The sequence below is a fragment of the Bactrocera neohumeralis genome, chromosome 3 (genome assembly GCF_024586455.1).
Source record: "Bactrocera neohumeralis isolate Rockhampton chromosome 3, APGP_CSIRO_Bneo_wtdbg2-racon-allhic-juicebox.fasta_v2, whole genome shotgun sequence".
NCBI classification, from domain to species: domain Eukaryota; kingdom Metazoa; phylum Arthropoda; class Insecta; order Diptera; family Tephritidae; genus Bactrocera; species Bactrocera neohumeralis.
The window spans coordinates 51,045,649-51,068,911 of record NC_065920.1 but is presented as its reverse complement, the minus strand read 5'-3'; the positions used below and the strand labels follow the sequence as shown (position 1 = coordinate 51,068,911).

At 35.6% G+C, this 23,263-nt stretch overlaps 4 protein-coding genes across 5 annotated transcripts in view; 3 read left to right on the top strand and 1 right to left on the bottom strand.

Annotated features, from left to right (window-relative positions):
• LOC126753378 (uncharacterized) overlaps window positions 1–20,956 on the bottom strand; it is a 63,164-nt gene extending 42,208 nt beyond the window's left edge. Inside the window, exons 1-5 of one of the 2 annotated variants that reach the window (XM_050464773.1) lie at window positions 20,841–20,956; window positions 20,582–20,782; window positions 20,382–20,517; window positions 18,897–20,309; window positions 18,412–18,825 (exon numbers count right to left, since the gene is read on the bottom strand). In XM_050464773.1, the coding sequence (XP_050320730.1) occupies window positions 18,965–20,309; window positions 20,382–20,517; window positions 20,582–20,780 (1,680 nt within the window). In that variant the 5' untranslated portion in view covers window positions 20,781–20,782; window positions 20,841–20,956 and the 3' untranslated portion in view covers window positions 18,412–18,825; window positions 18,897–18,964. Of the gene's footprint in view, window positions 1–18,411; window positions 18,826–18,896; window positions 20,310–20,381; window positions 20,518–20,581 lie in introns of those variants that run through there. The other variant, XM_050464772.1, reaches the window with a different exon arrangement.
• LOC126753698 (uncharacterized) lies at window positions 3,104–4,856 on the top strand. Its single transcript, XM_050465373.1, has 2 exons — window positions 3,104–3,835; window positions 3,901–4,856. The coding sequence occupies exons 1-2, from the start codon at window positions 3,418–3,420 to the stop codon at window positions 4,854–4,856; spliced, it is 1,374 nt and encodes a 457-aa protein (XP_050321330.1). The 5' UTR covers window positions 3,104–3,417.
• Window positions 14,466–15,337, top strand: LOC126753396 (putative nuclease HARBI1). Its single transcript, XM_050464805.1, has 2 exons — window positions 14,466–14,763; window positions 14,820–15,337. Exons 1-2 carry the CDS (start codon window positions 14,645–14,647, stop codon window positions 15,253–15,255), a joined length of 555 nt encoding a protein of 184 aa, XP_050320762.1. The 5' UTR covers window positions 14,466–14,644; the 3' UTR covers window positions 15,256–15,337.
• Window positions 20,957–21,341: 385 nt separating the features above from the next.
• LOC126753394 (proliferating cell nuclear antigen) lies at window positions 21,342–22,588 on the top strand. The gene is made up of 2 exons (XM_050464799.1): window positions 21,342–21,602; window positions 21,667–22,588. Exons 1-2 carry the CDS (start codon window positions 21,495–21,497, stop codon window positions 22,339–22,341), a joined length of 783 nt encoding a protein of 260 aa, XP_050320756.1. The 5' UTR covers window positions 21,342–21,494; the 3' UTR covers window positions 22,342–22,588.
• Window positions 22,589–23,263: the final 675 nt, after the last annotated feature.

Here is a 23,263-nt window from a genome sequence, read left to right as displayed (position 1 = left end):
TTCTTGAAAAGAAACTCGCTGCACAACGTCAAGATAACAGGCGAAAGTGCATCGGCAGATGAAGAGGCAGCAAAAATTTTCCCGAAAACTTTTTCAGACACAATTAAAGCACATGGCTATGTTGCAGACCAAATTTTCAATGCGGACGAAACCGGTCTATACTGGAAGAAAATGCCAAGCCGCACTTACGTAGCTAAACAGACCAGATCGGTGCACGGGTTTAAAACAGCAAAGGAGCGTATCACGCTCTTACTGTGTAGCAATGCATCAGGGGACAAGGTTTTAAAACCTCTATTAGTGAACAAAAATTTAAAGCCGCGAGCTTTGAAAGGTAAGTTTTAATCATTAATAGCTGATTTGCAAAAATTTTATGTTTTCCGATTTTAGGAATGGATCTAAAGAAATTGCCAGTACATTGGATGGCAAACAAAAAGGCTTGGGTGACCGCATCGCTTTTCAAGGAGTGGTTCGAAAAGTGTTTTGTGCCTGAAGTAAGAGGATACATGATTTCATGACAGTGCTATTTCTTCCCCCAAACACAACATCTCTTTTGCAACCGCTGGACCAAGGCATCATTGCAGCTTTAAAAACTTATTACATAAAGCATTCGCTTATCAAAGTTTCGTCGAGATTTTAAAAACGCTATGGAGTGCTACCAGCATTTATATAAAGAGATGCATAAAGAAAAACCCCAAAGATTATTAACAGATTATTTTAAGAACTAAAATACTGTTTTGTACGTTTGTACGTAGTTTAATATAATTTAAGTTACAATTGATCTCAATGTGATTTTTTGCACAAATCTTGTAAAACAAATTTAAAATATTTAAAATATATCAATGCATAGCGGATATATGTATGTAATTGAACTCAATATGATTTTTTGTCCAAATTCTGTAAAACTAAAAGATATAGAATATATCAACGCATAGCGAATATGTGCATATGTAATAAATTTGTTTACTTCCCCAAATTTGAGTTTCAGTTGGAATTTTGGTTATTTTAGCGCGGATTTTTTTTTTTTGCGCGGATTTTTCGTAAAATAGGAACGAATAAACAAATTTGAATTGAAATGTGGGTTTTACGCGGTTTTTTTTACGCGGATAAATTTGTGTCCCGGCAAACCGCGTTAAAAATAGATCGACTGTACTCAGTTTTGAAATAAAGCTCAAAGTAAGCACATAGTGCTGTACATAAAAACTTATTGTTTTATTTTATGTTATATGTATTATCATAATTTAACATTTTTTAATATAAAGTTATTCACTTTTGCTTTACTAATATAAATAAGCAAATCATACTACAACTACTGTAATTCAAACCCCCTCTAACTCGGAAACTCCAATAGATAAATGATAATGAGCAAGGAACTTCGAGACAAATTGTTACGGCGGCAGAGGGAAGAGTTGAAAGTAAGTTTGAGCCCGTTATTAGTTTAAAAATTACTAATAATCTCTTTTATTTTTAGCTACAACTTGTTTCAGACAAACAAAAATAACGGCGGGTTTTGACAGGACAAAAATGTCTACGAATACAAAAAAAAGGCAATCGATGACGCACTACCTATGCTTTTTATAAAGGATTTACAGCCGTTTAGCATTGTAGAAGATGATGGATTCCGCGAATTTGTAAAAGCACTAAGGCCAGATTATCAGTTGCCTAGTAGGCATTCAGTTTCTAATACAATAATACCTGTATTGTATGAAACATGCCTTGAACAAATGAAAGAAAAAATATGTGCAGGTTCCAAATTCTGCGTAACAACAGATTATTGGACATCGCGTAGTACCGTTAGCTTTATTGCCTTCACAGCTCATTTTCTCAATGCAAAATTTGATATGTATGTGCAGTGTACTATTGGAATGCTGTCCAATGACTGAATCGCATACTTCAAAAAATTTGGCAGCTGAATTAATGAGAGTTACTTAGTGTAAGGTCAACCGCATAATTGCATCCCTGCAACACAAAAGAACGAGCGCACCAAGAACCCGAGAAAAGTAGTCGGAGTAGATACGTCGTCGCGTCAACATCGTTCGTGAATAATCATTTAGTTTTCATTTTATTTTAACTTTCAAAACGAATATATTTAATATAATTGAACTATGTAATAATAAATAATATTGTACGAGATACAATCTTTAAATAATAAATCAGAATCCTGACAAAACCCTAAAGATCTAGCATCTTTTATTAGGAATGGGGGATTACTAGTAAAATTACTAGTTAAAAAAGTTAGCGGTCTCTGACAATGCCTCCAATATTAAAAATGCGATTCAGAACGATTTAAAGTGGCGGCATCTTGGATATTGCACGGCTTCTATGGTGGTTCCCTTAGTAAATGGGCTTTTGCAAGTTTTGACTGATTTATCGAATGATGGACGGATTTTATAAAAACGGTTATATCTATGTACGTTGTTAAGAGGTTTAACCGAACGACTGGGAAACACAGAAGAGAGCAATACGCTGACAATGGCTACGTTTTTGGATCCGAAATTTAAAACATTTGCCTTTTCTGAGGGTACAGTAGCAGATATTGTAAAAAAAACCGCATTACTACCGAGGTATGTCGAGAAATCCAAAACCAGCAAAATGAGCAACTTACAACCCCTGTACCTTCTTTCTCGAAACTCTCAATATGGAGTAAATTGGATACAAATATTGCCACAAACAGACCTAAAGGTACTAATACTTCGAGAGCTATTATAGAAATTCAGAGGTATTTGGAAGACGAAGTCATCGGCCGAACAGAAAATTCGTTACAATGGTGGAAAACAAACAGTTATAAGTACCCATAACTGTCACCAATTGCGCAGGAAAAATTAGTATGCTTAGCGTCATCAGTGGTTTGTGAAAGGTTATTTTCTATGGCTGGAATGATATTAAGTGAAAGGCGAACGCGTTTAGACGATGAAAAGGCTAAAATGCTAATATTTTTAAATACTAATGTTAAAAACATGTCGTAGTTATATACGTTTGGCTACAGCTCGCATCCTTCCATTAAAATTCACTCAATGGAGGTTGTGTGCAACCATTGCGGTGCATTGAAGTTCGCTGGAGAAACACTTGGACTGTGCTGTCTCAGTGGCAAGGTTAAATTACCACCATTGCCCTTGCCAACAGAGCCATTGCGTTCTTTGCTTATTGGTGAAACACCAGAATCACGTCATTTTCTATCGAACGCTCAGAAATACAACGGATGCTTTCAAATGACTTCATTTGGAGCAGATATTATTCATGAACGCGGATTCAATCCGACATTCAAGGTAATAAATTAACCGATCATTTTCTTTTGATACACAAAAAATATTGAATCTAATTTCGTAATTGACTCTACAGATCCAAGGCCAAATTCACCAGCGAATTGGATCATTGCTACCACTTGAAGACGCACAACATAAATTCCTTCAAATTTACTTCATGGGCAATGTGGAACATCAACTTGATCAGCGCCAAACAATCAATACGGTAATGAGAAGAGGAATTCTTCGCGATTTGCAGCAGCTGCTTCATGAACATCATGCATTGGTTCGGTTATTCAAAACTGCGTTGGATCGCATGCCAAATGATGACTATAAAGTCGTGGTCAGAGCGGATAAACGACCTGCTGGAACGCACGAACGCCAATTTAACGCTCCAACAATAGATGAGGTTGCAGTTGTGATTGTTGGCGAAAGCCGGGAATCACGCGATATTGTGCTCACACGTCGGGACTCTGGGCAATTGCAACGAATATCCGAAACTCATCGTTCATACGATGCATTGCAATACCCACTGATGTTTTGGCAAGGAGACGATGGATATTATATCAACATCAATATGATAAATCCATCGACCGGTAAGAATAGATATCATAATAATTTTCATTTCAATATGACACTAATGTCACTGATATCATTTTAGGTGAGGAAACTACCAGGAAGGTCAGCGGAATGAATTTTTACGCGTATCGTTTGATGATTCGCCAAAATGTTGACAATTATTTGCTTCGATTTCGCCGATTGTTTCAGCAATTTTGCGTCGATATGTATGCCAAAATAGAAGCGGAGCGCCTCCATTTTATCACTTTAAATCAAACCAAACTACGTACGGAGCAGTACATTCATTTACGCGATGCAATTAGAACCGAAGGAAATGCATCTGATTTTGGTCGGTTGACTATTTTACCGGCGACGTTCGTTGGCAGTCCACGTCATATGCATGAATATACGCAAGATGCAATGACATATGTACGTCATTACGGCCGTCCAGACCTGTTCATCACCTTCACGTGCAATCCTAAGTGGATAGAAATTGTTCAACTGCTGCTTCCTGGCCAACAATCAAGTGATCGGCACGATATCACCGCACGTGTATTCAGGCAAAAAATCCGGTCGCTCATGCACTATATTGTTAGGCATCGTGTCTTTGGGGATACTCGATGTTGGATGTATTCCATTGAATGGCAAAAAAGAGGCTTACCGCATGCGCACATTCTCATTTGGTTAGTCGAAAGAATACAGCCAGACCAAATTGATGACATCATATTTGCCGAGATTCCTGATCCCGAAACCGATCCAGACCTGCATGATGTCGTAATTACAAACATGATTCATGGACCGTGTGGCGCCATTAACCCACAATCACCGTGCATGGTCGACGGCAAGTGTTCCAAGCGTTATCCACAAAATTTGACTGCTGATACCATCACTGGCAAAGATGGTTATCCACTGTATCGACGTCGATCTTCTGATGATGGCGGTAGAACAATCACAGTCAAAGTGAAAGGAAATGATTTCGTGGTCGACAACTCTTCGGTTGTTCCGTATTCGCCACTTCTTTCCAAAACATTCAGTGCGCATTGTAACGTGGAGTATTGAAATTCAGTGAAGTCCATCAAGTACATCTGCAAATATGTCACGAAGGGCAGTGACATGGCGGCTTTTGGTCTTCAAGCTCCTGACCCCAATGATGAAATCACCCACTATCAAATTGGTCGATACGTATGCTGCAATGAGGCGATTTGGCGTATATTCTTATTTCCCATTCATGAACGCTATCCGAGTGTTACACATTGGGCAGTGCATCTGGAGAACGGTCAACGAGTTTATTTCACCCCAGCAAATACCGCTCAACGTGCTCAAAACCCACCAGCGACAACATTGACCAGTTTCTTCTCGATTTGCCAAAGTGATCCGTTTACACGTGCGTTACTTTACTCAGAGATGCCGCGTTATTACACTTGGAATGCTTCATCGAAGAAATTTCAACGTCGAAAGCAAGGTAATGTAGTTCCTGGCCATCCGGATGTGCGTTCTACTGAAGCTCTTGGCCGTATTTATACAGTTCATCCGAAAAACGATGAATGCTTTTACTTACGACTATTGCTGGTGAATGTTCGTGGCCCGACATCATTTGAATCACTTCGAACTGTCAATGGTGTAGTGCTGCCAACATTTCGTGTTGCATGTCAGGAGCTCAATTTGCTGGAAAACGATACGCATTGGGACACGACAATTGCTGAAGCAACTGTTTCCGCATCTTCAAATCAGATACACACATTATTTGCGATCATTATTTCCACATGTTTTCCATCGAATCCACGTGAATTGTGGGAGAAGTACAAGGATGACATGCCAGAAGACATTTTGCATCGAGTTCGTGTCCATTCAGACAATCCCCATCTTGATATGAATGAAGAGATGCACAACCACGCTTTGGTTTTGATAGAAGACATGTGTTACCTCATGTGCGGCAGTTTGTTAGCCAGGTTAGGAATGACGTCGCCTGATCGTGGAGTAAACGACGCTTTCGAACGAGAATTGCAGCGTGAACGTGAATACGACACAAATGCATTAAGCCAATTGGTTCGAACGAATGTACCATTGCTGAATCCTCAACAAAAAGAAGTGTACGATACGGTGATGAAGGCAATTGATGATGGAAATGTCGGCATGATTTTCCTTGATGCGCCTGGTGGAACTGGAAAGACATTCCTCATATCATTGATTTTGGCTGCAGTTCGGCCAAGATCAGAAATTGCTGTAGCAGTTGCTTCTTCTGGAATAGCGGCAACGATGTTGGAAGGTTGCCGAACCGCTCATTCTGCATTAAAATTGCCATTAAACCTGTAAGCGGTTGAAGAACCGACATGTAACATAGCGAAACATTCAGCAATGGCCAAAGTTTTGGTAGCAAGCAAAATCATTATCTGGGACGAATGCACAATGTTGCATAAACGCGCGTTAGAAGCTCTGAATCGCACTATGAAAGATCTGCGTAATGACGCAAGACATTTTGGGGGTGCATTGATTTTACTCTCAGGCGATTTCCGGCAAACACTACAAGTAATACCACGATCGACCTATCGTGTAATCAATCGACAAACATGTTCCTGTCGACGCAATCGAATTATAGATTCATTTCGTTCCCGCCAAATTTTTGCAATTTCGTCTCAACGAAAGAGGAGCTCATCAACAAAGTGTTTCCAAACATCATTGCACTATAGCCGAAATTGCGATTTTAGCGGCAAAAAGTCAATTTTTCAAATTTAAATTTTTGCAATTATTTTGATGGTGTTCAATACCCAACATATTGATAAGAAAAAATTAAAAAAAAAAAATTACTGTTGGCAACCCTGTTTATGTACAAACAGCTGGTAATGTTTACAAATTTTTTAGTACGTGTTAATACAAGTGAAGCAGCAAAATTTTTATAAAATTAAAAACTGTTTTTTAATAATATATTCTTGTAAAAAAACTTTGTAAATATGAGTTCTATTACTCGAAGTGAGTTATTTTACTACATACAAATATAGTTTGCTAAATGTTTTTATTTCGTACTAATTTTAGTGGTTTTTTGTATGTATTTTTTTGTGAAATTGTGAAGAGTTTTATCGTTTTTCGTGGAGTAAAACTAAAATTGTTTTGAAGTGTCATTGGAACTATTTACATGTGATTGTTTGTAGAAAACTCAAGTTTTATGTCATGGTAAAAGTGTATGCATTTGACTGCTAATGAACGAATTTTTAATACTTTTGTAGAAACACTCAGGTTCAAAAATTCTGAACTATTTGAGTTTTGATTGAGAAACAACAGGAATGTTTCGAATTACATAAAAGGAAAGATTTCATACAATTGACAGTGAATTAAGTAAATTGATATGTACTAAAGCTCGGAACTTATCTAATTTTATTAAACTTAAATGGAATAAACAATCCAGAAATGAGAATGCATTTAGAAAATATAATAAGAAATGGTTGAGTGGAGAAACAATTTTTGTAATACCGAAAAAGATTAATACTATTGGGCGACCAAAACTGACGTATGATGATAGCTGCGAAAGAAATAAAAGGAGATTAGCTTCCGAATTAGCTTCCCAGCAAGGAGACAATGCGCAATTATTAGTTCATGCTGCCTCTATATCTGCCAAAAAATCCCACGCAACGGATTTGAAATTTGTCCTACAGCAAGTTGCTACATCTCCAAATCGCCCATCCAAAATTCGAGAAGTTCTTAATACTAGCCATAAAGAAGTTACGCCAGTATCACCTGATGAAGCTCTAATGTTTGTGTTAGAAAACGGATTAACTAAAAAGGTGTACTCAAATATGCGGCAATTAAACATAAAACACAATTGTAGTATTTATCCGACTTATGATAAAGTTTATGAAAGCAAATTGAAATGTAGACCGGATGAAATCAAAGCGAATGAAAGCTCTGTCGAAGTGTCGTTGCAAAATTTGTTAGACCACACAGCTAAAAGAATTCTTGAATATCAAGATGAAGTATTGTGTACAATGGATGTTGAAGAATCGATCCTAATTTCGAGCTACGGGTTTGATGGTTCTACCGGTCACAGCTTGTTTAAACAAAAATTTGTGGAAAATACTTCGGAAAGTTTCGATCATTCCCTTTTTGTGACATCAGTCATTCCAATAAAAATAATTTCATCAGCAGGGTATAACATTTGGGTAAACCGTACACCTCAGTCAGTACGCTTTTGTAGACCTTTAAAAGTGGAGTTTGTTAAAGAAACAAAAGAGCACATTTTAACTGAAAACCACAACATAAAGAAACAGATTGAGGAGTTGAAATCACTTTAATAGGAAAAAATTAAAGTAAAATATAATTTATATATGACATTAATAGATGGGAAAGTCTTAAATGTGTTGACAGAAACTAAAAGTGCACAGCAATGTCCCATCTGTCATGCCGGTCCAAAGGAATTTCGAACTATAAGAAACTTTGATCGTTTGAAATATGGATTAAGCGCCATGCGTGGATTCTAGTTTCCAAAACTTTCATACAAGCTAGATTTGAAAAAATCAAGTTTCTCAGAAGAGAAGAGAAAATAATTTAGAAAAGAAACAAAAAATTCAAAAAGAGTTTTTGCTGCAAATGGGGCTTCATGTCGATAAGCCGAAAGCAAATGGCAGCGGCAACACCAACGATGGCAACACAGCTAGAAGAGCATTTTCTCGCACCGACCTTTTAGCATCTATTACTGGTATAAATATTGATTTTTTGAAACATTTACACAAAACAACCTGAAATTGATGGAAAGGTTTCGTGATTATTGCATTAAAACCAGTGAAATATTTTTCCAAAACTACGAAATTCACCGACAATACACAAAATATTAGTGCATTCGTCTATTGTCGGCTTGTTGGAGTCCTGAAAAATGCATCTGAGGCGCGAAACAAATTTTATAAAAAAGATCGAACTGGTCACGCTCGAAAGGATTCAAAAGTGCACAACATACTTGACATTATCATAGATCGCCGGAACATATATTTCAAGTTTATGTTTGCAAGAACGTACATAGTTCAAAAAAACTTCCTTTTCCTCGAGAAGTAATTGCCACCAGAATCGTTCTCTCAAGAAGCCTCCAGCTGCAATTATAGTTATGATTCCGATGCAGAGTCGATAAATAATTATTCATTGGAATTATCAAAAAGATTAAGATTAATCCATACATTTACAACTTCTTTAAAATTATAAATATAAAAAATAAAATATTTTATATATTTTTTAATAATTTTTTCTAAATTTTTTTGTCAGAAGAAGTTTTTCAAAATTTGATGAAGCCAGCGTTTTGGTAAGTATTTTTGGCGACAATTTGGGTTTTGGATACACAAAAAAGGGCGTGGACCGTTCAATTTTTTCTCAAGTTGCTTTTTTGTACCAGGAAGTACATTTTGCCACTACTTTGAAAAAAAGGGGCGTGGCCCGCCCATTTTGTTTTCAAATCGATTTTTTTATCATTAGAAATCTACACACCAAATTTGGTGAAGCTAGCTTGCCAGGAAGTATTTTTTGTCGCTAAAATCCCAATTTCGGCCATAGTGGAATGGTGTAGGGCCTCTAATAAAGATCACCGGCATTATGGACGCATTTTCTATGTAAAATTTGACGTGGTTTTTAACGATTGACACTACGTTGGGTCTATCAGCAAGATAATGACCCAAAGCATACCTCAAAAACAGCAGCAAAAATGTGAAATTAATGAAGACCTTAACATTCGAACACTTATGGATGGATGTAAAAAAGGGAATAAGGGATGCAAGCCACAAAATTTGGAAGAATTATGGAGAGCAGCAAAGAATACTTGGGAAAATATACCCCTCTCTAGATGTCGCACCCTTGTAGACTCCATGCAGTCCAGATGTGCCGAAGTAATAAAAAATCGTGGGGAGCAACTTCATATTAAATGTAAGGCCATTTGTATGCGTTTCAAAACAACAAACGTGTGTTCTTATAATTTTTCATGCTTTGTTCATCGGAACAGGCTGTTTAAGCCAATGCAACAAAATTTGCACGTTAGTGCGTATTTGATGACCAGATTTTCAATTTTTTTAATACTCACAATATGTATATATCTTTTAAGAAAAAAAGGTTCAATAAAATATTACTTTTTATTCAATGATTCGATATTCACTTTGGTATTATTTCGGCTGTATATAATATACCACGACCTATTCACATTTTACACATTACAGTTAGGTCACCTACGTATATGTATTTGGGTCACTGGCGATAGCATCTCTTGTCAATTACATATTTGCATCAACAATATCAATATCAAGCACCAAAGTTTAAAAACGTAAAGGAAGCCTGCAATGCCAATAAGAGAAGTAAATTCTATTGTCAGATAATCAACTCCCACCAGATGCTGTTAATGAGCCGAAGGTCATGGGAGCCTCTGACAAATTGTCGTTACATGGTAAACAGTAATCAGCTTTTTTTTTGTCAGTGTAAAAAAGTAATGTATTATTTTTTTATTTTTTTTTAATAACATTTTGTTGTCATAAATAAATAAAAATTTTAATGAATTATTTATTTATCTATCGAAAAATATAATTTTTCGCTTATCTGTATTTGAAGAAGAAAGAAACTAAGGAATGTTCGGTATTGGAGGGCGACTTTCAACAAAGCAGAAGAATGGAAAAAATCAAGAGGCGCATGACTTGATATAAGAGATGCATGCTCCGAAGTAAAAGGTAATAAGGTGAATTATCATTAAGCTAGTCCATATTGTATTTATTTAATATCATTTTAGAAAAATTACACAAAATGTATCCACATTATGACCGACTCGTGGAGTTTTTTCTCTAATAAGCAGAACTCAAATATCGTCGTTGAATCATCATTAACGTGGATGTTGAAATTGAGCAATATACATACATATGCCTTCTATTGATACAATTAAAGATTTACCTTCCACAGCATTAACCCCATTTCCTACATCAGTTCATTTTACCTCAACTGAGTCAGTGCAACCTGCAGAGGCTTCCATCGAGTTAATATGTGAGCCAGCATTATCGCAGTCAGAAGTATGTGACGCTACCTGCGCGAGCATACGAAATCGCCAACTTTACTTAAATTAGTGCACTCTGTTGACGAAGCTTCACTTATCAGCAAGAAGTTACTTCACAGCGCAGCTTTTTTTAATCTTCCCATCGCGTAGGGAGAAAACTGGCGCCCGAGTTAATATCTATAACACTAACCATGACATCATGCTACACATTGCATAGCAACAACGCTCACCCGAAGGATGCAATCACGCAGTAACCACGTGTTTAGGTACAAAGTCCAAACAATATCACGCCATATGCCACTCAACAATAATCTATATGTAAAGTAAACATATAAATACCAGTGTATTAAGTAACACGTTTGTCTTTTATTGTATAAGCAGCCATAGAGGTCAGACGTACCGTTTAACCCTTTCAGTGGATTTGTCGAATACATATATTCGACTTTGGATGAGCGCGCTTTTTCATGTCAAAAAAGTAACTGTAAACGTGCTCATAAGTTCTTGTTGTTAAATTAGTTAGTCAGGCAGAGAGCATTTTAATGAACATAAGCTACATTCAGTTTTCTAAATTTTAGTTACTTAGTTAATTTGATCTTTTTGCTGGGTTATCAACAAGATTGTCCGATCGGCTATATTTCAACATAAATTTAGGTATTTAGAATTTATCAGAAGTGTTCGACAAAATTATATGTTAATCAATAGTGTTTAAATAATCCTTCTTATCAAAAAAAAAACAAAGAAAAAGTAATTAGCGTATACCTAAGTATAATTCCCAATATATTGTTGTCGAATATAATTGACATTGACCCGCAAAGTAAGTTTTTTTTCCGATTAGAAAAAAAAATGTATATAAAAGTTTGGTTATTTATAATGAATTTTCAGAAAATATGGCATATAAAGCTTTAAATGATGATGAGATATTTGAAATTCTTGCAAATTGTTCTGATATTGAAGATGGAAATGAGTGCCAGTGTGAAGATATGGTGGAATATGATGTCGAAAAGGTGGATGGAAATACTTTTGAAGTGATAGAACGGGAAATTATTCCAGATGTCGGTGAAGACTTAGATGAAGTGTTAGATTTGGAATTGCCGCTTATCACTGAGGCCGAAATATCTGGAATGGGTATATCAGTTGATAATGAGCAGCCAAGGTCAAGCATACAAATTCCATTGACCTTCACAGCAAAGAAAGCTATTTCTTGGAGAAAAAATCTTATAGAACATTCTTCGACAGCAATTCAGTTTGAACGTACACAAGATGCTGCAGATATTGAAATTGGTACAACATATTCATATTTTAAAAAATACCTTACTGATGATTTCTTCATTGGAACTGCGTATCATACCAATTTATATGCTCAACAGAAAGGTCAATTAAATTTCACCGAGTGCTCAGTCAATGAAGTTCGATTTGTTTTTGCACATCATATAATGATGGGGGTTTTAAAATTTCCGAGTGTTGAAATGTTTTACGATCCTTCGCTTGGAATATCATTTTTCAGAGAGAATATGACCAGAAAACGTTTTTTTTCTATTAGAAATAATTTACATTTGGTTGATGTTATGGACAAAAAAGGGCAGAATAGAGATCGACTTTTTAAAGTTCAACCAATAATAAACACAGTGAGAAATGTGAGTTAAGTATATTGAATAAACGAACGTTCTGATACTAACATTCGTGTGAGTACAGAACTAAAAAATATATTTTTTGATTAATTTGAATCAGGAAATATTAATTGGCGCCCAACGTGGAGCTACGCATCAAAAAGGATTCAAAACAAAATCCTTCAAAGTGTAGTCAATTCAAACTAGGATATAGTCCTATAAATCAACAAGGAATATAAATTCCATATAAATTAAAATTAGTGAAATAATAAATTAAATTCACAAAAATTAATCAACCAGAGACAAATGCTCTTAACGAAATAATTCAGGACCTCCAGAGAAGGCTTGCCCAGATGGAAGTTACCCAAGGAACTGGAGCAATCCATGAATATCAAGATCAACTATGCATCTACAATGACCCAAAGGAAGTTGACTTAAATATATTCAAAACATTGCCTATATAAAACACAACAATAAAACAAATACGATTACATTTGAATCAAGAGCAATTACTGTTAATCTCAAATACTTCTACTGTTAACATAAATGTATAAGTATTTGCTACAACAGTGCCCCGTATTTCGATCAAAAGTGTTCCACTGTTAATTTAAATACTTGACGCATTTACTTCAACAGTGCTCGCACTTTTAAAACAAATGCTCAAAGTATTTGGGCACGTTTCTAATGCAAAAAGTATTTGTGGCAAATGCAGAATACTTTGGTTTTACTAGTGTTTTTTTCAGTGTAGATACTGGTGCCACAAGTAGTTATATTAGAAGTGATTATCCTTATGCAAAGAAGGTATTATTAAACACCTTTAAAGATCATGACTTTTTAATGAAAAATATCAGAGCTATATTAAAACCAAAGGTTATGAAGCATTTCACTCTGATTTAGAACTTTGGCACAAAATTCAACCACAAATTAAACACATATTTGTCAATTATCCCAAAGTATTCGCGCAACTCATATTAAAAGACATTACAGCGGAACAAGACAGAATAAAAATAGTAGAATTTACGCACTCACGATCACACAGAAATGCAAGGTAAGGTTTGACAACTTTTTTTTTTTTTTTTCATTTTTTTTTTTTATTTTTTTCTGAACCATCAACATCTCAAGAATATTGTGTTAAAGTTTTAGGTCATTCGGAGAAAAACTAACGAAGTTACAGCAGGTTGAATAACGGTACTTCCAGCTACCTGCGCTGAGTGTACTTGAATCGATTTTCCCCAAATATGCCATTTTTAAAGTCGGTGACCAGCCTACAGAAAAAACTACTGCATCGATCGTTTTGAAATTTTGTACAAATATTCTACATATATATAGCTCTCGAATGACGTCGAGTTTTTCCAAAAATTTTAATTTCTAAGAATTTTACAATAACAAATAAGTCGATTTTTTCGTCTAAAATCGTCATTTTGGCTTGAAAATGTTACCAAAAATTAAAAAAAAAACTCAACGTCAATTGAAAGATAAACTATTAAACTAAAGAAAGCATTTTGATTTTTTGGTTTCGAATGATCCAGTGATGCTGTAGGCTGGTCACCGCACAACAACTTTTGAGGTGCCTGAAAAGATCGACTATAAATCCGTTTTTCCTCGCTATTTTTCGATAAAACTTTTTTTAAGTATCCTTCAAGTGTTGAACTTTCATATAATAATAAGTAAAATAAATCTACAGCAATAATTTAAAAAAAAAAAATTCACGAAAAAAGATCTTTTTTCGACGAAACAAACCTTAAACTTTTTGAACTGTTACTTGGAATGTCTGTCGTAAATGCCTTTATAATATATAAAAAGGCTACAAACAAACAAATTTCAATAAACAAGTTTCGGCAGGCGATTTCAAATGCTTTGTTGGATTTCATGTCTCCAGAACCCATAACAAAAGGAAAACATTTTCAAGAAAAAAGAAAGGACGATAACGGAAAAACAATAAGGCGTGCTTGCGTATTATGTTATGCCATGTCAAAAAAATCTACTAATAGGGTAACAGCCAGAAAGAGCTTAAAAAGGACCACCACCTACTGCCCAATATGTCCCAATAAATCACAACTATCGGGCATGTGCTGGAAATCACGCGATTTCATTCCGTTTCCGAAATTGCAAATCGCATGAATTAGTTTGGGGTGTGCTGAATTCCACGCGATTTCAGTGAAGTTCGAAGTTAAGTTCGAAACAGCTGATTGTCAGAGAAAAGAAAAAATTTGTTTAATTTTGAGTTGAAGATTTGTGTTAAAATGAGCGTTTTCATTCTTTCTGCTTATTTATTGAATCAAATGAACTGGAAAAGTGATGAAAATGTTGCGCGACGACTTTTAAGAGACCACTCCAATCCTTTGGATATTCCAGAGCCTGTGTAAGTGCATGCGCAAGGCGTTCTATTAAAAATTAAAACACAACATCTTCTTGCAGTTTTATTTCGTACTACAGGATAAACAAAGAAGCCTTTCGGAATGTAGTTAACGATATTAAGCCTTTAATACATCTGTCGTCCATACCTGTTGAGTTGAAATTAGCAACCACGTTGAGATTTCTTGCGGAAGGAGGATTCCAACGGTCTATTGGAAAGGATTCACATATTGCATGTGATAGGACGACGGTGTCAAAAATTTTAAAAGAGATGTTAAACGTTTTAGAGCGAACACAATGTCCAAAGTGGGTAAAGTTTGGAAGGACACATTATGAAGTTCGTCAGTCCAATTTACATTTTTACAACAAATTTGCTATACCTGGCGTTATTGGCTGCATCGACGAGACTCACATCAAATTACTAAAACCTTGCGACAATGAGCATTTATATTTAAATAGGAAAGGTTGTTTTAGCGTCAATGCTATGATAGTAAGTTAAATAATATGGCTTTCATACTATTGTATATACAAAATTAATATTAACGCTTTTGCAGGTATGTGACTATAAAATGAGTATAACAGCTGTGCGTGCCACCCCGAATCAAGTCATGATGCTTTTATTTTCAATTTATCCAATATAAAACAGTCTCTTTTATCCAGTTTTCAAAGTATAAATAAATTCGCGTGCCCGCAGCTTCACGATTTCAAAATGGAAAACAAATGGCGGTTTCGATTTCTGGCACATGTCAAATCGTTGCGATTTGATGTTCGAAAACGAAAACGGATCAGTGAAATTCAGCACATGTCAGCACGATTTCGCTGACAATTTCATGCGAAAACGAATTGCAGCACATGCCCGTATGTGTAGAATGTTTTCCTAAATATTCCCACCAGAAGAATTAATTTTGATAAATTTATATTTTAGTTGCATTATTTTTGGACTGATCTCCATTAAAAAATTGAATTTTTAAGTTTAAGTTCATTATTTTTCTACTGATCGCTCAAGTTGAACGTTTGCACAGTACAATACTTGAAATATCTAGAGCCTTAGCAGCTGACACAGGCACAACTGCATAAGAGCAATTATTTAAGGCTATAAAAGAATATAACAGGACGATACATTCAGTAACGGACAAGGAACCGGTGGAAGTTTTCTTTGAACGAAGTAAGTATCCTGAAATAAAGGATAAAATTGAAATAAAACAAGAAGCAATGTTAAAATATCATAATAAAAAACGATTAAATAAAACATATATTCCAGGACAAATAATTTACGAGAAATCAAGCCGTCGCGAAAAATATACAAAACGCTACGTTAAATATATAATCAAGGAAAATCGTGAGGAAACAATCTTAACAACCACGGGGAAGGTTTTACAAATGATAGGGACAACCCTAGCACTAGTAATAACGGACATTAAAGACAAAAAATATATACTGACAGAAACAGATCCTTCATATCTGTTTGAAAACGAAGACTATTTGTTCCATGTAAGAAACCTTACAAAAATCCTACAACCCTATTACATAATTAAAGGAATTGTCACTCTTAGATTTTAGTCTTAGTATTATAATTCTCTCATATATGTATCTCTTTATTTATTCTCTCATTTAACATACAATGTGCTGTAAACTACGATTGCTTATGTTTTCCTTTTATGTAAGTTCAGTTGTATTTTGACGTTCAAATAAAGAAGACGCCCAGCGGTCATTCTAATCTGTCTGGTGACAGAATGCTCGAAGCAACACAAAGAGATCCTACGGAGGATATCCTAATCAATAGGATAGAAATATTAAAAAGCCAGTTGTTACAAAAACGAAGAACCAGAAGTATAGATTTCCTAGGTTCAGCATTAAAATTTATCACAGGAGTACCAGATCATGACGATCTAGTAGAAATAAAAACAGCACTAAATGATATTATAGAAAACAATAACCAGCAAAGAACGATAAATTCAAACTTTGAGAAACTAATAGGTAAATTTAATCCGAAAACTTTAAAATCAAAACTTCTTCTCGAAGAAACTCATAAAGAATTATTAGACTTAACCACAACAATTAACTTTGCAAAAAATGGAAACTTTTACTCAGCTGCATTAAATACAGAAGAAATTAAAGAAATTATAAAAAAGGGACTAATCAATATACCAATAACCTCTCTTCGCGTCGATGACGCTCTGTTATCGTCGTGGAGAGAGTGTGCGGGGGTTCTGTTAGGTGCGTTCTTTCCCAGGTCCGAGGTGCAGGTACCTAAAGCACCGGAGGTACCCGTCCCTCCATTAGATGATGGGGAGTTGGGGTACGCCTTTGGCCTAGTTAGGTCTAAACGGTCTCCTAGTTTTGATGGTTTGAACGGAGAGATGTGCAAAAGCTTGTGGAAGTTCATTCCTGAATACCTGGAGGCTATTTATGATAAGTGCGTTTGGGAGAGATATTTTCCATGTGAGCGGAAAAAAACTAGGGTTGTTCCTCTCCTGAAGTCCCCTGATAAGATCAGGAGCGATCCTCGTTCTTATCGGGGCATCAGTCTACTTCCAGTACTTGGAAAAGTGCTGGAAAGAGTAATGGTGGAACGGCTTCAGGAGCTAACGAGGAGTATGTGGTCGGATAGGCAGTTTGGGTTCAGGGAAGGACGCAGTGTAGAGGATGCTTGGATGTATGTACAGAATACTGTTAGGGAAAATGTCAACAAATATATCCTTGGCATATTTGTTGACTTTAAGGGGGCGTCTGATTACCTAAGCTGGGATCGGTTGGTGCAACGGCTGGAGGAGCTTGGCTGTCCGGAAATTGCTCTTTGCTATTTTTCGGACAGAAAAGTTGGTAAAATTAGTCTTTTCATAGAACAAGCTCAAAGAGAAGGGGAAGGTTTGTTCCATATAAAAATATCAAAAGTGATATTAATCAGGTATTGCTTTCGAATAATCGCGGATTTATTACGGATTTGTCGCTTCTTTTTCATTCAGGCATGGATAACCCATCTAACCTAAAATTTACCTATCCAAACAGGGTTAGATCGCCGAAATAACAGCTATTGACCGGATAAAATACGGCTCAATTCCCATAACGTAGAACTAGCTTTTGTGGGAATGACCTTACGTGTTACAACAATAGAATTTCATGTTATTGCTGAACGCTATTAAAGTAGGACGCTATCCTCTTTTGAGAAAAACATAACAAATAATGTTGACTTGAAATATTTAGAGAAGTAATGCTTGTCAAGAAGCTGATAGCCGGAGTGCATGAAATTTTTAGTTTATATTAGCCTAAGTAGAGTTCAAGAACAAACAGTGGCTTTGTTAAATAAGCTAAAACATCAAATCAAATAATCCAATGTAGTAAAATATAGTCAAATAAAATTAAAATATGTAAATTTAAAGTAAAAAATAATAATTATAACAGCAATTGGCAAAAAAGATCTAAATGTTCGATTTCAGCTATTCTCTCATTAAGGCAATTCACAAAATCGCTGATGTTAGGAAATAACTATACTAGTAATATGGTGTCATCTCTAAGCTATTTTTCGTTAACCTTAACAAATTATTCATATTGAATATGTACAATTCTTTTGAATTTTTTTTTTGTTTGAAATATTTTTTTTAATTTGAAAATATTTTTGTTTTTTGAAATATTTCTTTTTCGTTTGATAAAAATATTTCTTTTTTTAAATAGTTGTTTTGAAAATATATGTTTATACTTTTCTTGAACTTGTGAATTGCCCAAATAGTTACTGCAGGGTTTTCATATGTATTAAAATTAAATCAAGCATCACATTTGTGAATATTCTATAACTAATATTAAAAGTATTAAATCTATATATGCTTGAAGGTGAATTATGTACCCTACATACATTAAATGTTATTATTTGGTCTGTACCTCTATGTCTTACATACTAATCGCTGTGACTCAGTATCTATGCTGTTCAATAATAATAAGCTTAGAACTTACATTAACGGCAACAACAGCAATCCACTTAAAAGCTTTATTATGGATAGAAGTTTCATCTGCTTTTCGATGTCAGCAATATTTTTCACCAAAATTAGTTTGCTTAACACTCGAAATCACTTATCTGCAATAAAAACAAAACATTATGAGTAACAAAAAAAGATGGGGGTGATATTGTTGTTAACAGCAACACACCTTTCGACAAATTCAACCACAGAAAGTAAAATCACGGTTTATTGGTAGCTCCTCTAGAATGCTTACTCCTAATCGGGATACAAGTAATCCTGCAGTATGTTTTGAAAGGCAATCTTAATTTTACCACGATCTCGCCCATTCAATTTTTGAATATCAGGCAGCAAACTCATGAGGAACATAGCGTCCGGATCCGTTTTGCAGTCACATAACTCCACATGTGACTGAGGCGTAGGTGGAGGCGCTGCTGTATTGGCTGCATTCACTAATGTTGACACCGGTACCGCTGCACTTGCAGCACTACTGCTACTCAAACCAGCGCCAGACGTGCCAGACGATATTGAGGCAATTTCTAAACGATGATGTGAGTTAGCACTGCCACCGGCACTATGATGACTATAATTGTGTGTGTGATGACTAGCAGTTGAGTGGCGTTGGTGATGCTGGTGACTCATAGCAGTCGAAGTTGTTGCAACCTGGTTACTTATATTCGATGTACTACTCGCATTCAAATCTGCTTCGTTATTTGGATTATTTGTCAATGCATTGCCTGTGCTAACGCCAGCGCCAACACTGAGACCGACAGGACCAGAATTGCTTGTGGTAGTGCTGACCAATTCCATTGGTTTTGCCAGCGTTGGTCGTACTAAGGATATATTTGTATGTGTTGTTGCTGTGCTGACTTGGGAGCTATGCATGCGTGTATGGCCACTAGCGCTAACCGGTGGTATTGGAGGAGCGCTAGGGTGTGGATTAGTATGTAAACTACTTCCAGCTGTATTAGCCGAATTGCCGGCAGCAGCAATAGCATGTGTGCTACTTATGCTATCGCGCGAGCGTGGTCGCTTAATGCGAAACTCATCTTGGTATGAGCGTGATTGCAAACGCATAAACTGTTGCATACGTAGTTGTGCACGTCTATCTTCTAATGGAATTGCGGTGGTGCTGCTGCTGGCATATGAATCCATCATGAAATTACGCATTTCCATCTCTTCAAGTTCATTATCTTCCTCCTCTTGACGCACAGCAGCAATTTCTGGCTCATAATCATCAACATCCGATTTAACATCATCACATTCCGATTTAATATCATTGTTGAGTGTATGCACATGTCCGTCTGTATGTCGAAAGCGATTTCGCTGCTCATCATCCATAACATCATCTAAATCATCGGAATTATTCGGCTCGGCATCATCAAAATATTCCAAGTAATTATCGATTGGTTGCTGATGCGTTTGCTGAGAATGTAAAACTGACGAGTGTACATCGCTTGTAACGTTATTACCGCTAAGAGCAGCAGCTGCATTGGCAGCCACTGCTGCTGTGCGCTCTCGCTGCAAACGATCAGATAAAGAGCTGATACGTACTAAGGCGTCCTGTACTTGTGAGTCAAGTGATTTGGGTGGTGTATGTTTTCTAAAAAAAAAAAGTAGTTAAGTTTTTTTTATATTATAAAACACTAATCTTAAATTTCAACAACACACTTACTTCCTTAAATAAGGATGTAAGAAAAACATGCGATCAAAATAAGTCCAACAGGGCGGTATCTTTTCTTCTAGATAATTTGTGTACTCGCGGCGAAAAGATATACGCAAATTAGTCCATTTTGCAAGGCTGGCGCCAGCTACAATTCAAATATAAAGTATAACAATGTGCTTGTTACAACTACGCAGTTATCGTTTACTTACGATTCTTTTCAAGTTTTTGATCAACTTCACGCCAGAAATTCTCTACATATGGTCGACAAAAGTAGTATTTATGGCGCGGATTATAAATGGCCTCATCATGCTGCACCATATCGATCAGCTTGAAAACCTCTTCTGTTAGCCAGCGTGAGGATGAACACGAAGGGACGCCAGTTACGTTTGCATAGTAATCATTCGCCATTGCTTTAAAGCAATGAAATTACAATAATTTTTGGCTGAGTAATTAGAATTTGACACCTACTTCACCGTAAAAAATATTAATGCTTATGCGATTTTTACTGCAACCACTTTTTACACATTCCACTATGTTCAATTCAACCAATTCTGTGAAAAAATGCAACGTTCGTCCGGCAAATGATGCGGTAAAAAGAAATGATAATTGCACAAAAACAAAACAATTGGAAATTAATGTGTGTGGCCGGACTGAATTAAGACGCTTTAAACGACAATTTTAAATTACTACATACAATTACTTAATAATTAGTGTTTAACCAATACCTTATTATTAAATAATTTATTTTTCAATTGTTTGACTGTTCTATTAATTTTCTATTATAGTTTTTTACTTAAAGAGCCTAATTTGCAATTCCAATTGTGTTCTATTTGCAAATATTTCCAATCTTTTACTTGGAATGATTAATAAGCTATTAAGCGCCAGATGTCACAATTGTTGCCAAAGCAGCTGACGTTCTCTCTTTCTCTCTCTTTTGACATTTGGCGCCAAAACAAGCGTTTTCCCTTCATTTCTTGTGCAAAATTTGTAAAATTGATCATTTGAAAAATTTACATCGTGTCGCTTGGTTGTGAAATCTCACACTGTGAATTAGCTAAAGTAGATTTGTTTGATTTGTGTATATTTCAAGTTGTATATCTTTAATCACAATAAACCGGCACAATGTTTGAAGCGCGTCTTAATAATGCAACTACACTCAAGAAGATCTTGGACGCCATTAAAGATTTGCTCAACGAAGGCACATTTGATTGCAGCGATTCCGGCATACAGGTTGGTCCACAAATTATTATCAAATTTTGTATTACTAGTACTGATTCCTAAATTTTCCGTGCAGTTACAAGCTATGGATAATTCTCACGTCTCACTTGTATCTTTAACATTACGCTCAGATGGCTTTGATAAATTCCGTTGTGATCGGAATCTTTCAATGGGAATGAATTTAGGCAGCATGGCTAAAATTCTAAAATGTGCCAACAACGATGATACTGTAACAATTAAAGCACAGGATAATGCAGATACAGTTACATTTATGTTCGAATCTCAAAACCAAGAGAAAGTTTCCGACTACGAAATGAAATTGATGAATTTAGATCAGGAACATCTGGGTATACCGGAGACTGACTATTCATGCGTTGTACGCATGCCAGCAATGGAATTTGCACGCATCTGTCGTGATCTAGCACAATTCAGTGAATCTGTTGTTATTTGTTGTACAAAGGAAGGTGTAAAGTTCTCTGCATCCGGCGATGTTGGTTCGGCTAATGTGAAATTGGCACAAAACTTAAACGTTGACAAGGATGATGAAGTAATTGTGATTGAAATGCAAGAGCCTGTTGTATTAACGTTCGCTTGTCGTTACCTGAACGCATTCACAAAGGCGACGCCACTCTCAAATCAAGTGCAGCTGTCGATGTCGGCCGATGTGCCGCTAGTGGTTGAATATCGTATAGCCGAATTGGGACACATCCGCTATTATTTGGCGCCGAAAATTGAAGATGATGAGAATTAGTTGTATATGCGTATATCGGTATGTTGGTTGCACAGTCACGGTGTAGCTAGCTTTTTTCGATTTGATGTAAGAAACTTAAATATTAACTAATTTTAAGCACTAAAATATGTAGTACGTCATTGTACTGTTGCTAACATTGTAAAATGGTTACTTTCACATGTGTACATCCAGTTGAGTATATTTAATTTTTTTTTTGAATGTAGCAACAGATATTTCAAAATAAATTTTATATGCATATTCAGTACAATTTTGGTGTTTAAAATCTTTGATATATGTACATACATACATATGTATATGTATATAGGTATGCAAGTTCGATAAAGTCTGATATGGAAAGCTTCAACAGCCAATTACAAAGTTGACTGAAAGGAAGCGGTAAAGAAAGATTTAATTTTTAGAGCCAAAATCATGCAATTGTATGTAAGACTTTTATATTTGACAATATATTTTCACAAAATTCGTCATAAAATATTATCTAAAGCAACACTAATTTAACAAATCTTTAAGACCGGACCACTATAGCATATATAGAGCCCTTGCAAACTGAAACAACAAGATCTTGTTTTTGTATTGAAATTTTTTTATTTGACAGTATATTTTCACAAAATTCGGTACAAATATCGAAGGTAACGCTATAGTCTTAAAATAATTCTTTTACGGTAGATGGGAAAACTATAACATACAGCTCCCATAGAAGCTGAATGATCAAAATCAAGTTCTTTTATGGAAACTTTTTTATTCCATGAATTATCTTCACGAAAATCTTGTTTCCAAAGCAACAGCACAATCTCGAAACAAATTGGGTCATGTTTTAACATGCAGCAACAAAAATAATAGTAATAGAAAGGGTGTTAATTTGTAATCGATAACTCCTTGCCATTATTGACTTCTGAATTTAATTAATTTGAATAAATTTAATAAA